The following is a 15,426-nucleotide window of genomic DNA, read 5'->3' as shown; positions in this document are numbered from 1 at the left end:
CTTTATAGCTGTCGGTCATTATTGCTAGTACCAAATACTAATTTTATCTATTTTATACAGGGGAACAGCATCTAATTCCAGCGTGCCTCTAATGTTGCCATATCAGCACTTTGACATTCAATTATAGTTCATTAAAAGCATTCTCAATAGAAATCGAGTGATAAATTGCTTAATAAGAAGTGAGCAAGCAAGTTTCTATCAAAAGTTTTGCAAAACTAGTTGTAGTAAAAATCAGTAAATTGGATGGAGTAAGGAGCGAGTGCTTAACCTGCCAAACATACGAGAATTTCCCCTAATGTGATAATCAAATATATAAAAAAAATCTGTATCATCTTATCTTGCCCTAACGCTTTATTTCTCTTCACTTCCGATCGTGTATTGGTCGGTTGAACGCCGATGTGATGTCATCCTCTTCCTTAGTTTCACTGATGTACTTGTACAGCTCTCGGGTCAGTGGATAATTTTCTCCTCCGCAGTCCCCTCGGTAGTCATCCAGATCCAGCGAAAACGCATAAACTCCAGCCAGTTGCTTTTGCTTCACAAACTCAACCTTCTTCTCCAGCGATTGCTCGTTCTCGTAACCGATCCACTCGCGGCCCTGGTACGCGTACGGACACAGTCCTACGTCGTCCCACAGCTGACGCCAGTTCGAGCGAGGAGCTTTGAACTTGAGACATATCTCAAAGTAGCTTAGATAGCCGGCCTCGTGAGTGTACCGTCCGGCAGGTCCGGGACCGGTTGTTGGTGAACCGATGCTGTTCTGTTGGGCGCTGGCCAGGATGTACGTCCGACCCAGCATGGGAACTCCGAGAACTATTTTGTTGGGACGGCATCCCTTGGAGAGCCACTGCTGAACTCCGTCCTGCACGTTGATTCCCCGGAAACTACCGGTATCGTGAGGTCGGTCCTCCATGGGGCTGTGAACGTCCGCGAAGTTGTTCCACCAACCGCGCATATCATACCCGATGATGTTGACGTAGTCTGCAGCACTGGAATTTTTGAACAAACTTAATAACTGTGATAAACTCTTTCAAATGATCGTACTTACTCGCACAGTGCATCTACTTCATAGCCGACGGGGATTCTGGATTTGTCAGCTGGGACTTGGATCGTAACTTCCCAGTTCTTAGCGACCTTCCGGAATGCACGAGCCAACTCCTCGACCAGGTAGATGAAGTTGTCCTTATCGTTCACGTCACCACCTCGTTCTGGGTTACCCGGATAAAGCCACACCAGTTCCAACCCGTCAATTTCGTACTGTTCTAAGAAATTTACCACACTGTGGATAAACTTTTGCCGGCGAGCTCGACGGGCTGCCATCCTGCTGAACTTTGCTCCTCCATGAGCCCATCCCCCTACAGCTATCGACGTCCTCAAGTGGGGAAACTTTTTCTTCAAATTCCCGAACCGGCTGAACCCGTTCTGGACGATGTCGATCTCCCGTTGCAACGGCTGCAGCTCGTAAGTGTCCTCATCGATTCCGATAAAGTTGTACACCACATGCGTACAAAGATCCCCCGGGACGTCCTCAATCCGGTAAGACGCATCGCCGGCCCTACCTTGAGACCAGGTGGTGTAGTGACACACCAACCGGCGAGGTACCTCTGCAACGACGTAATAAAAACAGTTACATCGCACCTTACCAACCTCCCATCATCCTTTCCTACCTTCTCCGATCGTCACCACTGGACTTACTGCAGCCAACAATCCGACTGCAAACAGTGCAACTCTACCTGCCGGTGACAAGAAAACAAGTTTAAGGTCAATACCATTGCACTTTAAAGCCTTTCCAGTTTTGAATTCCAACTCGAAAGGGGATTTCCCAGTGTCCTGATTTCGAACGCAAGACCGGCTTATCAGCGATCACACAAATCACTTGACCGACGTACGTACCTCCACTCAACTCCATGTTGCTGGTTCGACGGCTTCGCGACGACTGCGATGCTCTCGGTCAAGCCGATCGTACTTATGAACGCTTGAGTTACTCAGAGTGAGAGAGCCGAGAGAATTATTACTGGTTCTGAAAATTTAAAAGACGTTCGGAGTCATCTGGCTTCTCTTTATAGCAATTGCTGTTTATAGTAAACTAATGTCGTTACTTTTTTTTAAATCAAATCATTAAAATAACAAGTACATATTCTCAATTTAGAAGGGAAGATTGAACAAGAAGGTCTAAATAATATTCTACTAACTATGCGTCTAAAACCTCCTTACAACCATCTACATAATATAATATTATTAAGGTTTCTTAGACATCAATGCGCCTCAGATGATCCAGATGTACACACGTTGTGGAGCCGTTCAATGGTGGGGCGTCCTTAAGTGCTATTGTTTTCATTTCCAATCTTGATGGAGACGAGAGTTTGCCTTTTAGATGAAAACTTGTATAGAATGGGAATACCACAATTAATAAATGCATAAAAAATAAATCAATTTAAATAAACCATTATTTATTCCACATTAATCTCACATTATTTCAGTCAGTGCAAACCACTCACTTTCCTTCAGACCACCTTTTCCTCCAAAACTTCCAACTTCTCCTCTTCCACCCCTTCCGGCGCCAGTTCCTTCGTCAGAAAGAAATCTTTCACCGTTTTGGCGTCGTCTCTGCACTGAGCCCGGTCCGCATTCTCCGTCCAGTCGCACACGTTCAGCACCGTGTGGAACGCCGTGTTGGGCTTGCAGGTGAACTCCACCGGCTGGCCGTGAACGCACCGGTAGTACTTGGTACAATCGGCGGACGCCACGTAGTCCTGCCCACCGGAACAATCGACGTCCGCTTGGTCCTCGTAATCAACCGGGGGTTGGGGTGCAGGTGCCGGTGCTGGCTCGGGTTCCTCCTCACTTTCCGGAGCGGCCTCGGTTGTGGTAGTCGTGGTGGTAGTTCTGCGCGTCGTTTTGGTACGTTTCGGGGGTGCCGCCGTGGTCGTTGGTTTTGGACGGCGCGTTGTGGTGCTGGATGGGCCAGCTGCCAGCGGGACCTCACCGATGGATGCTTGCGTTGACGGTGGGCGGTTCCACTCGGGCTGTTGTGGTTGGGGGGTTGAGTATTGTAAAGTTTATTGAGGAACTTGATAGGACTTACCCTGGGTGTGGTGGTGACGGTCGGTTCCGGCACGATGTAGTCTTTCATGTCATCGTACAGAACCTTCATCAGGGCGTTCTCAGGGCCGCACAATCCTCGGAAGTCGTCCATATCGACAGCCCAGGTCATGGCGCCAGCGTATCCCTTCTGCTTGATCCACTTCATCTTGTGCTGTAGAGATTCGACGTCCTCGTAGCCAACGAACTGGGTGCCCTTGTAGGTGTACGGGCAGAGACCAACGTCATCCCACTTCTTGGTCCAACCCTTCTCCTCGTCTTGAACCTCGGTACAGATCTACAAAGGGTAATAGTTAGGTACTGTTCAAGGGGAAGAACTCAAGGTAAAACCTCGTAATAGGCCAAGAATCCAGTGGCATTGGTGTGCGGTCCGGGGTCACCACCTCCAGCTTCTTTGTTGATATAGGATCCAAGGGTTGGGTTCTTCGTACTGGCGCTCAGTGTGAAGGTTCGTCCGTAGAAGGGAACTCCGATGACTAGCTTGTTCGGCGGACAACCATAGTTGACCCATAGCTGAACTCCATCATTCTGTAGATACAGGATTTATACAATTTCTCTTATTTGTACCAACCTTGTTCCTACTTACCACATTGAGCTTCTCATACGCGTACTGATCGTGGGGTCGCTTGTACAGCGGGCTGTGTACATCGGCGAACCCTCCCCAGTTTCCGCGCAGATCGTACGTCATGCAGTGGATCGCGTCCAGATTTTCGCACAGCTCGGGTACGTGGTATCCTTCCTGCAGGCGGAAGTTCGCAACCGGAACGGCCATGGTAATCTCCCAGCCGAGACCCTCGCGATCGAACGCCCGACGCAGTTCTTCCACGAAGTAGAAAAACTTGTCCTTGTCACTAAAGCTACCTCCTCGATCTGCCGCTCCCGGGTACTCCCAGTCCAGATCGAACCCATCAAAGTCGTACGCCTTCATGAACTGAACCACACTTTCGATGAACGAGTCACGTCGTTCTTTAACCGCCACCATCTGGGAGTACTTTTTACCACCTTCGGCCCACCCACCAACGGCGATCATGAACTTGGCGTGGTTGTATTTGCTCTTCAAATTTGTAAAGTTCCTGAACCCGTTCTGTTCCAGATCCACTTCCGGATCGATCACCAGCACCTTGTAGTTACTATCGTCAACCCCAATGAACGAGTATATTATGTGGGTGCACATCTCCCCCGGGATGTCATCGATCGTGTACCGACCGACATCGGGCCGATAGATGGCCCAGTTGCTAAAGTAGCAAACGATTTTGGCCTGCTGACCACCACCTTGGGCCGCCGTAATCGGAAGCAGTGCGGCGACCACCACCAGCGCTAAACAAAGAAACGGCTGCGTACCTGAGGGGAATTTTAATTAGGAAAAAGAACAAAAGAAAAGGTTTGTATTGGTTAGTTACAGTAGCTAATTCAAGCTACGGGCAATTGTTTTGATTCCGATTGAACGTCTAAATAGCATCAACACATATCGAACGTGCATCATTTAGCACGTGAGCATAACTCTAATAAATCATTGTACCGGTAGTCATGAAACAGATTGCATATCGGATGACAAAAACGTTACGTATGTTGTGACAGGTTCGTCGCTTTGATGGCGATGCAGTTACTAGCATGTGAGAGTTACAATGTTGATGTAAAACGTTGCAACAAAATTTGTGAGTTTGTACAAATTTTTATAACTTTAACAACACAATCAATCAGTAAAATGTGTACCAAAAACTGCTCCATTTGTCGAATTGATTGGATTATCTCATGCTAATTTTAACCTCATTTCACTTCAGCAAACAGCGAATCCAGTTCGTGCCCTCTTTTCACATTGCCTGCAAAGCTGCAAGATTAAATTTAATATGTCAGTTCCAGGCTCTTTTCGCACATGTGTCAAACCACAAAACGACACTTCGGAACTGGATTCAGAAGAAAGTTACGATGATTCTTGCTTTTTTTTTAGCACCGCGCGCATCAACTTTCTGAGGCGTGTAAATCTGGTATATCCCGTTACGCGTGAAGAGCAAGCCGAATCTGAGGAGCACTGTTGGTGCAGATTTGTATTTATTGAACTTAAACATATTTAACATTTCAGAAAAATGCAAAAAAAAATCCAATACATCGTTTAAATATTTTTAAGCATTTCCCGAACGGTCTACTTTTCTCTACAAAAAATCACAAAATCAAAAAGTAATTCTTTTCAACATTGTTTTGATTTGAACGGTGAATATTTTGATACGGCAAAGGCGTAGTTCAACATGCCGGAGGTCTCGGGTTTGAGTCCCGGTATCGAAACTATTTTTGCCTTTCTTACTAAAGAAAGGTATAGGTTTTACTTTAAGCCAGGACGTCATTTCCATCTTCGTAAATATGTCGATTCAGCATGAATTTTAATCGGAAAAATCGTCAAAAAATCACACTGCATCGATTTTCGACGCTCTATCGATTCACCTTGACAGAACTCGTCTATCTCACACCCTCGAATTTTGAGAAAATAAATTCCGTGGAGGTCGAGTGATGTTCGTATGTGGTAAAATTTTGCTAAATTTTGTGTCGCGCCGTTCTCAGCTCCCATATATCCGATTTCGATTCTTCTAAATGCAGATGAAAGCTAGTGTGCTGAACCTGGGCGAGTTGCCTCGCAAATTTCGAAATATCCATCTGTTTTCGGATGCGGCCAGACTTTTCAATAAAATACACAGTTTTCAAATGAAAATATGGTCAATTTTTATCATTTTCATATTTTTTATTTATCTCAAAAATTGCATTTTTCGAGCTCTACAACCTCTCAAATTTTCATCTAGATCCATAATCTGGTTCTGGAGTTAGAGCCGTTTGATTAACCTACCAAAAGAAAAAAAATCCCTAAAAAAAGGTAAAAGCCCACCTGGTGACCTTCGCCAACATTTTTCATTTCTGATTTTATTCAAAATTTCTTGCTACATTCATAGTACAAACCATGAGTGAGCACCTGAAACAAATTCGACATCGATCGGCAATCCCGATCAATTTTTAGACCGATTTACTTTTTGCCTTTCTTACTAAAGAAAGGTATAGGTTTTACTTTAAGCCAGGACGTCATTTCCATCTTCGTAAATATGTCGATTCAGCGTGAATTTTAATCGGAAAAATCGTCAAAAAATCACACTGCATCGATTTTCGACGCTTCGTCGCCATGTCGACAAGTTGTCAAGTTGAGCTTCGAATACTGGCTCGAGAATGCTGGCGCATATATTTTGAGGCTCGACTTATACTCGTTTTGTAGTAGCTTGTCTACCGATGTTTCCTACAACATGTAAGATATCGTAGCTTTTCGGTTTCTTTTGCCCTGTTTGTTTTTGCATAACTGTCCAATGTTTATTTAAAAACTTTTGTGACATAGGACATTCATCCGGCTACAATCTATTTGTTTTCCGTGGGCTCCGAAAATCGCCTAAAAGTAGACTCAATTTTTTCGTGATTTCGTAAGTTTATTTAACAGGGTTCATTTGATTCCAATAGGAGCTTTCTAAGCTTTTCATCGTTTATATCGTTTTCAAAGTTTTCAATGCTGGCGACGCCAATGGCTTTCTACCTAAGGTACTCGTGATTGAGTGTGTAGTAGTGCGGTTGTAAAAATAGCTATCTCTGACTCTGCCACATTCGTAGAAGCTGAATGGCTATCTTCCCTGCACCGTGCGGCACACGCGGTTCACTTATACCTCGGGTTTTCTTTGCGCCTACCGCGGTGTGCGTTGTCACTGGCGCATGTGAAGCTTGCTATGCTCGCGTTTGTCATAAACGCTTGTTTGATTAAGAATATGTACGATTTAAAATATTCTTTTGGAGAAAATGGCGTTTTTTGTTTCTTTTGGAAATCATATCATTTATAATACTTTGCTTTCATCATAAGACTTTCTTCTTCTTCTAAACAAAGTCAATGTTATGAATTGAAAGAAGTACCATCGTTATATTCTTTAGTAAGAAAGGCTCTATCTCACCCCAGGTGGGATTAAATCGGGTTTTGATTGATGTTTTTTTTTTGAAAATGATCCCGCGAATAATTTCGGGATTTATCCCCTCCGTCCGTTCACATTGCCATTCAACTACCGGACAATACTCTTTATACTCCACTTTATGTATGATCATTTGACTTAACCCTCTACTGCCCATTTTTTTCGAATATTTTTATTTTTCCCTTGTTCAGAAGGTCATTTTGAGCAATTTTCGTTCTACGAAAAAAATTACTGCTCTTTTTATGTTTTTCTTGTTACATTTTTAGTAATTTAATTTGCATTTATCTTGTTTAGTTTACGTTTGTTTTTGGTAGTATTTGGCCTATACTACCACCTCCTAACATTACATTTTGCCTATCAAGTTTTTTTTATGTTTTTATAGCCACTTTTTAAATTTTTTGCTTGTTTTTCACATTTTCGGCTATAAATTGGCACCATTATTATTTAAATTGTAAATAAATGCGTAGAGGCATAATTTGGGACACTAGAAAAATTACTACATATTTCTTTTTACTCAAAATATAAAAAATAGTTAGTAAAAAAACACATCCAAAGTTAAACTAAAAAAAAAAATACATTTTTAAAAACATTGCTAAAGTCACATAAAACAAGTAAAACTTCCAACCTATAATTTTTCAAAAAAAATTAAGAGTTCTTCTTCCCAATGCTTTTTAAAGATCCAAAATTGGTTGAAAAATTGATTTTTGGCGATTTTTTTTAATCGAAGCCCGTCTAAAGGCGGTTGAGTTTTAGAGGGTTAAAATTCCATTTAACTGGTGTATTTAGAAAATGGAAAAAATATGTAAGCAACTCTTTAAATAACTTTTTTTGTCATCACTCGTCGTATTTATCCCACTCGGAAAAATCAATTTTAAATTTGATGCAAATTCATGATAATAAGGAATTTTGAGCTAGCGCTGCCAATCAATATTTTCCCAGATTTAGAACTCAGGCTTTAGTTCAGTATTCTAATAAATAAAGCCTTACAACGTCATTCTACTAAAAATTAAGCGATTGGCTGATGAAATTAACTGTTAATTTTCACTGTTCAATTTTATTCGAGTTCAACTTTGCCTCATGGTATGATTTAATCTTAAAATTTTTCAGTTTCAGAAGCTTTAATTTTTTTTGAAGCTTTCCATAATGCTGAAGTTTTAGACAAATTTGCTGTCATTGCTCAAAATTAAGCAAATGATCATTTCTAAAAGATATCTAATGTTCAAACTAACTTCAACGCATCAAATACATTGCCCATTAACTTTTAAAATATGTTCTGCACCTAGAAATTTCTGATATTCGATAATTTTGTTTCATTTTCATTTTAAATAAATTTATAAAATTTTAATTTATATGTTTTTCTAAACATATTCAATTTGAAAATAATGAAACTTTCAGTGTTTTACTAACGTTCAACATTTTTAAAATGTTGTTGTTTTGGCTCTTCACTACTGTTTGGCTTTTTATTTGCAATCGAAACTCCGAGTTCATTTGTAACATTTGTTTGGTTTGATTTCATGTTGCTAAGGCTGGTACAAATATTTTTAAAAGTTTTTGTCACCCCCCCCCCCCTTCAAAATTGGCCCGAAAAATCAGGGGGCAAAAAAAATATTTTTACAATAAACTTCAACATTTCAATGAAAATTCAAGTGCAACCAGCTGAAATCAAATTAAAATACATTCTCCTGCGTTTAAAATCATTTCAGCATGTTTGGGTTTATTAAAAAATCTTAAGATTTTTTGAAAATTTTCGATGCAAAATCTTTTTTTTTCGATACAATTTTAGTTTTTGTGAGATCTTAGATTTTTTGAAAACTAATGATTGCAAAACAACTGAACTAGTGTAAAATGCATTTTAAGACACTTTTTTCATTTAAATTTGAAGATTATGGCTTGTTATTTAAATTTTTATATTTTTTTATTTTTTTGCCCCCCCCCCCCTTGACCTCGGCCAGGGCCGAGGGACAAAAACTTTTTTTAATATTTGCATCGGCCTAATTCCTTTCTAAAAATCACATATTCACAACTTAAAATTACATCGCAACAACTTTAGCAGAATAAGCACACAAATGAACATCTTCCACATCTTCACCATCCAAAAAAACCTTAAACTTGAACTTGCACTTCCACTCGAAACAGACCCCCACTTTTTACTTCGCTTACCCATGCTGTCTGGTCAAAGACCCGCGAACGATTAAACTTCTCCGGGTTTGGTGGAAGGTGTATTTATACCTGCTAGTCTTGGCCACTGGCGGCGAAGAGCCTGTGGCCGGCCGGTTGACATGCTGAAGAGAGTTGCTTGTTGTTTTGTTTGCATCTTCAAAGCCGGGCCACTTTCCGAGGTGGTCGGTTGGGGCCTGGTTGAGGGCGGAACCAGTTGTTGGAGGAGTGCTTTTATGAGTCTTTCTCTTTGATTTTTGGGTAAAGTTCTGGTGTCTAAAGATTGTTGGGGCCTGGCAGATTTTTGTTGGCAGATTTCTTATTATGATTTTAAATTGGCTTCAACAAGGTAAGGTGAATTCAGTTGCATTTTAAGAAAAAATGCAAAAAATACAGCTGGCAACACTTTCAATTAATCAAACATTCATCTTTTAAGTGTCCAAACCCCCACTCCGTGAGCAGAATTTTAACGTTCTGTTTATTGCACAACACATGTTGTTCCCAGAGGATGTTTAATGCGGCAACCTGTTATGAAAGTTATTGGCGATTGCAGCAGAATACTTTCGTTTCGCGGTTATTCACGTGTCAATCAAACACCCGGACAATAATTCTGCGTAGCCCTGCGACTTTGGCGACGTGGCTGGACTTGACAAAATGTTTGATCAGTCTCATCAGAATGCGTCGCACCATGGCAGTTTAAGCGCACGGTGTTTTTGTGTTTAGTTTTTTGCAGCATGGTTCTCTGTTGTTCTAAGCCGGCCGCCGTCGACTACGGTTTGAGCAGGAAATAAGATAAGAAATGCTGAGCCGTACCTTCGTACTTCAAAGTTATGACTAAACTGTTGAACGAGATCTAGCGGGAACAGGAGGTGTGATAACTGTTTTGCTTTGGTATTGGTTTATAAATCTTATTTGATTAACAAAATTTTATTTAGTTGAGTTTCTGCTTATGAAGTCATTTCTTCTTTGACAATCTATTTTTCAGAAGAGTTACCCATAAAGAAGTAATTGAAAAGCTCAGTCAACTTTGTGGTATGTCATTATATTATTATTAAAAACAAGAAAAAATAAAACGCATTACATTTTCAAGTTGTTATGAATAAACATGCCTAGTTTTCGAAGAATGAAGTGAAAAATAAAGTGTTCATTTGATTTAAAAAAAAGAGTCGTCATTTATCAAAGATATATCCAAAAATGCTAATATTTAAAAAAAAAAACAAAATGCATTTCGGTACATTAAACGAACATAAAGCACCATGCGTCTCCAGCAAAATATATCGGGAACTCATTTCGATGGAGAAGCATGGTACTCTTAGTTCTATGTGTTCTATTATCATAAAAAAATATTTTCAATTGTGAGCAATTTGTCTTAGTATTTTTCATTGAAAGTCCAACTAATCACAGTTCTCTTGAAACATTAAGAGCTGAAATTGGTTCAGACGTTCAGGAGATATGATTATTTTTGATAAATATGAGCAATTCTCTACTAAATCGGCCGATGTCGTCTTTTTTTATTTTTTGTACTTTTTTTTATTTGGTTACTTGGTGGGGGCCTTCCCTATGACCATACATGTCTCCTTACAATTTTGGCAGCTAAAATTACATAATAAAATGGTACGTGAATTTTCTAAAACCTGTAACATTTGAAGGAATTTTCTGATCAGTTGAGAAATATTTTAAAAAAATTGGATCATGGATTTTCTTTAACAATAACTGAATTTCCCAAAATTTTTTTTTTGATGTGATATGAATATGTCATTCAATATTACGCCTTTTTGAAGTGATAGTCTTGATAAAAAATTCTTGGTATTGTTTTTTTTAAAGATCGGAAAATGTCACGAATGTTTCCTTTTTTAACATAAAAAATCGGACCATTAGTTGCTGAGATATCGATAATAGGAAATGGAGGGTTGATTGGGTGAGACTTAGCATATTTCATTTTTCTGTTTATTTTTTTTTAAGCCACTGTATCTTAGAAACCATAGGCCCAATCTTCAATGTCTCTTCGACAGTTTTTTAACATATTTTCTGAACTTTAATATTTTCAGAAATGGTCACTCATGGTCACTACTATTGAAAATTGAAAAACTACTTTTCGATTGCAAATTGAATTATACATTAAAAAATAAGGTCCAAATATTTTATATACAGTCATGCCTCGGTTTTGCACGCCTCGGTTTTGCACTGCCCCGGTTTTGCACCGTTCAGCTGCCTCGGTTAAGCACGGCCCAGTGCTTAACCAAAGCACAGAGCTTATGGGATTTTGGCTATATGGGAGACATTGGCTTTAATCGTATGAAAAATCATGCAAACATCAAAAATTTTAGTGTTTTGGAATTGGGATGATGTCAGCTCTCCATTAAAATTATTCTTTCATGAAAATTTTAACAAAAATACGTATTTTTCCTGTATTTCGAAAATGCATTTTTTCTCTCTAAAGAATCCAAAAATATATTGTTATTGCAATATGGGTATCAAATGATCAGGGTTTTCTTCATACATTTCGGATGTAATAATAACATTTTTAGAAAATACTCCAAATTTTCACAAAACTACGTTTTTTTCGAAAAAAATACTCCAAATTACAATATCGGGAACGATCGGGATTTTTTCATACATTTCGAATGTAATAACAACATTTTTAGAAAGTACTCAAAATTTTCACAAAACTACGTATTTTCGAAAAAAAAAATACTAAAAATTTCCGTTTTTACAATGTGGGTATCAAGCGATCGGGATTTTTTCATACATTTCGAATGTAATAAAAAAAATTTTGAAAATACTAAAAAAATCACAAAACTACGTATTTTCGAAAAAAAAATACTCAAAATTTCCGTTTTTACAAAGTGGGTATCAAATGATCGGGATTTTTTCAAACATTTCGAATGCAATAACAATATTTTTTGAAAATACTCAAAATTTTCACAAAACTACGTATTTTTGTAAAACTTTTCAAAATTTCATTTTTTACATTATGGGTATCAAATAATCAAATCATTTGTTTTTCAAAAATACGTAGTTTTGTGAAAATTTTGAGTATTTTCGAAAAAAATGTTATTACATTCGAAATGTATGAAAAAATCTCGATCGTTTGATACCCACATTGTAAAAACGGAAATTTTGAGTATTTTCTTCGAAAATACGTAGTTTTGTGAAAATTTTGAGTATTTTCAAAGAATATTGTTATTACATTCGAAATGTATGAAAATATCCCGATCGTTTGATACCCATATTGTAAAAATTGAAATTTAGAGTATTTTTTTCGAAAAGACGTAGTTTTGTGAAAATTTGGAGTATTTTCTAAAAATGTTGTTATTACATCCAAAATGTATGAAAAAACCTGATCATTTGATACCTATTGCAATAATAATATATTTTTGGTTTCTTTAGAGAAAAAAATGCATTTTCGAAACACAGGAAAAATATGTATTTTTGTGAAAATTTTCATGAAATAACAATTTTAATGGAGAGCTGACATCATCCCAATTCCAAAACACTATAATTTTTTATGTTTGCATGATTTTTCATACGATTAAAGTCAATGTCTCTCATATAGCCAAAATCCCATAAGCTCTGTGCCTCGGTTATGCACGCCTCGGTTTTGCATCCCCCATATGCGGTGCTAAACCGAGGCATGACTGTATGATTTTTTTTCCAAGAATAACTATTTTTTTCAAAAAACCATAACTTGGCGGCAGAATATTTGACCATACTTTTCTATGGCTCAAAAGTTGCGGATTTTTGTCTCCTGTAACATATCAAAAAAATCTCTAAAATATAAAAAATAACGGCTTATTGGAAATTGAGTTTTTTTCCGTGTACCTATTTTTCTGAATATTCTTCAACAATACCTTCAACTTTGCTGAAGACACCAAAGTTTTGATCAAAATTAATATGATCAAAAAAATCCTTCAAAAGTTACATAGTTTTGATTACTTACGTAACATTTTGTATGGACAACTGCCAAAATTATATGGAGACTTGTATTGTGAACCAATGACACAAAATAGATTCTTTGATTATAGGAATAGCCCCAACAAAGTTTGAGCCAAATCAAAAAAAATCCATTTCCGGTTTTGGTAGATAATTGCTCATATGGTTAATGTGAAATCGTTAACGGTGCACATCAACCAGAGCTTTTGCACCCAGATTATTGTTACAGACATTTTAGTATCTTCAAAACTACGGGAACTATCGATTTATTTTTTATGCATCCCCTCAGCTATTATTTCCAAAAAGATTTACAACTAAATTTGTCAATTTTTATAATCATTTTTTTCAGGATTGGGTCCGTAAGTTGTACAATATAGAGGAGAAAAGCAACTCGCGACAAAAGTTTGAGGCTAGGAATTTTGACAGGTATGATTTTCATAAAGTATTTGCCTCCTTTTCTTTCCTGCGGACTATCAGGTTAAATTTGAGCCAAATAAAAACACTTTTGATTTGGAACTTGCAGGTTTGACGTGGAGTCTCTTACATATAAGTTCAACAGCAAAAACTGATAAAGCTATACTGAGTATTAGAATGTAATTTTAGTATATAAAATATGTTTTCAATGACATTCATTTTAATTAATTTTGAACCTTATTCAAGTATTTACTGAAAACCAATAAGCAACTTAAAAATCTGTGAGTGAATGTATCAATGTTTGATAATAAAATTCTAATAAAAGTAGATTAACAGTCTGGACTCGGTGCCTGCTATTCCCGTTACAGTTTACATGAAATTCCAATAAGATTGTAACAGAAATATCATGCATCTGGTTCAGACTGTTAATCTCTTATAAGCTCATGGGGTTCTTATAAGAAAATGTAAAATCAAGATTGGGTGACTTCACATCCACAATTGAATTTGCTTTAAGAATGTCTGCTGCTTTTGGCAATCAGTATAATTATGGAAGCATTGGTACTGATTCAGTAATGGTTTATTTCAAGATGACAATTTCTTGATTTATGCTTCGACTGAAACGTTTCTTTTGTGAAGATAATGTGGGCCGATCCCGGCGGTACTGCAATACCGGGCCAACCCGCGGCGGAAGTGGAGCAAGCCCCTAAACGTTCCGCCAATTTCCAAAAATCAGTTTAACATTTGTTGTCTTCCTATGGAAGAGCTATCAGATGTTAAGCTGATAAGAACAGATACTACACTTTGATCTTAGCCTTTAGGCCGAGAAGCGATAACTAGTGGTGGGTTTCGCCGGCCATGTCACTGCGCGTCAACGTGGCGCACTAGCGATGGGTAGAGGAGATGTTTGGACATTAGAACGAAGCATTACTGATGGTAAGGGAGAATGAGTAGGGGAAGAATATTTCTGCCAGACTACTTCGATTTATGCTCGCAGGTACACATCAACATCTCAGCTGCAACATGATCTGAGACTTTATTTAGGGATTGATGAATTCAACACGTGAAGTGGAGATGAAAAGGTAACATAAAAAGCCTTTCAAAATATAAAGATATTAAAAATCATTGCAAACTACCCCATTGAATAATTTAACAAATATATGAACAATAACAGTAAAACATCAAACAGTTAAACCGCACAGAAACGAATACTGAAATAACTATATAAACGTTTTCAAACGATTTTGACTTTAATATTCTATATCATAATCAACCAAAATAGTGAATTTCATTTATTGCCGGCCGGTCTGCTCTGTTTGCTACCCTCACTTGACACATCTGACATATTTCTCCATAGCTTAAACATTTATATGCTTCCGAAAGGCTTTTTAGGATTGTTAGGCCACAACTGACGTAGCAGGGATATGATTTTGAAATCTGTAATTGAGATATTTTCTCAGGTATTATATTTTACATAATAGTTACGATAATTTCTTGAGAGATTATAAAAAAAAAAGATAATATAAAAGCCATTTTTGATATCAAATTTTAAAAGTTCTACCAGGAGCAGGTAACGTTCTTTTTGGTCTTACCATTTCAGCAAAAGGCCTTTTCTAGGTAGACTGGTGCGGGTAAACGGTGCCTCATATATATTTGACAGTCACAGTCTCCGTCTCATTCCTCACTTTGAACTTGTGGCTGACGGAGCTGTTTTATCTGGAGAAAACCCGGTGCAATTTATTCGACAAAAAGGTGATTTTTGTAAGTAATTTACATGTAAAAAGTGTTATTTAAACGAGTGTTAGCATTCTAAGATGTTTTAGTGTAAGGCTTGAAACTGTGA

General features: G+C 38.1%; 2 protein-coding genes and 1 non-coding gene across 3 annotated transcripts; all 3 read right to left on the bottom strand.

Annotated features, from left to right (window-relative positions):
- Window positions 1–328: 328 nt before the first annotated feature.
- Window positions 329–1,965, bottom strand: LOC120416822 (endochitinase-like). Its single transcript, XM_039578712.2, has 4 exons — window positions 1,894–1,965; window positions 1,668–1,733; window positions 1,049–1,604; window positions 329–989 (listed from the first exon to the last, which is right to left on the bottom strand). The coding sequence occupies exons 1-4, from the start codon at window positions 1,907–1,909 to the stop codon at window positions 362–364; spliced, it is 1,266 nt and encodes a 421-aa protein (XP_039434646.1). The 5' UTR covers window positions 1,910–1,965; the 3' UTR covers window positions 329–361.
- Window positions 1,966–2,429: 464 nt separating this feature from the next.
- Window positions 2,430–9,362, bottom strand: LOC120416816 (endochitinase-like). Its single transcript, XM_039578701.1, has 5 exons — window positions 9,243–9,362; window positions 3,689–4,443; window positions 3,433–3,630; window positions 3,086–3,379; window positions 2,430–3,026 (listed from the first exon to the last, which is right to left on the bottom strand). Exons 1-5 carry the CDS (start codon window positions 9,244–9,246, stop codon window positions 2,505–2,507), a joined length of 1,773 nt encoding a protein of 590 aa, XP_039434635.1. The 5' UTR covers window positions 9,247–9,362; the 3' UTR covers window positions 2,430–2,504.
- Window positions 9,363–14,222: 4,860 nt separating this feature from the next.
- Window positions 14,223–14,417, bottom strand: LOC120417094 (U2 spliceosomal RNA). The gene has a single exon (XR_005605423.1). It is a non-coding gene; the product is annotated as a U2 spliceosomal RNA (small nuclear RNA).
- Between the last annotated feature and the right edge of the window lie 1,009 nt (window positions 14,418–15,426).

This window comes from Culex pipiens, chromosome 1, assembly GCF_016801865.2.
Source record: "Culex pipiens pallens isolate TS chromosome 1, TS_CPP_V2, whole genome shotgun sequence".
NCBI lineage: Eukaryota > Metazoa > Arthropoda > Insecta > Diptera > Culicidae > Culex > Culex pipiens.
This window is presented reverse-complemented; position numbering and strand designations above follow the sequence as displayed.

What these genes read in the sequence shown, in the direction of transcription:
- LOC120416822 (XM_039578712.2), bottom strand. An exon ending in AGTGGTGACGATCGGAGAAG is followed by an intron (nt 1,605 to 1,667) that starts GTAGGAAAGGAT and finishes ACGTCGTTGCAG; the next exon opens with AGGTACCTCGCCGGTTGGTG. An exon ending in GAAGTAGATGCACTGTGCGA is followed by an intron (nt 990 to 1,048) that starts GTAAGTACGATC and finishes CAAAAATTCCAG; the next exon opens with TGCTGCAGACTACGTCAACA.
- LOC120416816 (XM_039578701.1), bottom strand. An exon ending in CGTATGAGAAGCTCAATGTG is followed by an intron (nt 3,631 to 3,688) that starts GTAAGTAGGAAC and finishes CTGTATCTACAG; the next exon opens with AATGATGGAGTTCAGCTATG. An exon ending in GATTCTTGGCCTATTACGAG is followed by an intron (nt 3,380 to 3,432) that starts GTTTTACCTTGA and finishes TACCCTTTGTAG; the next exon opens with ATCTGTACCGAGGTTCAAGA.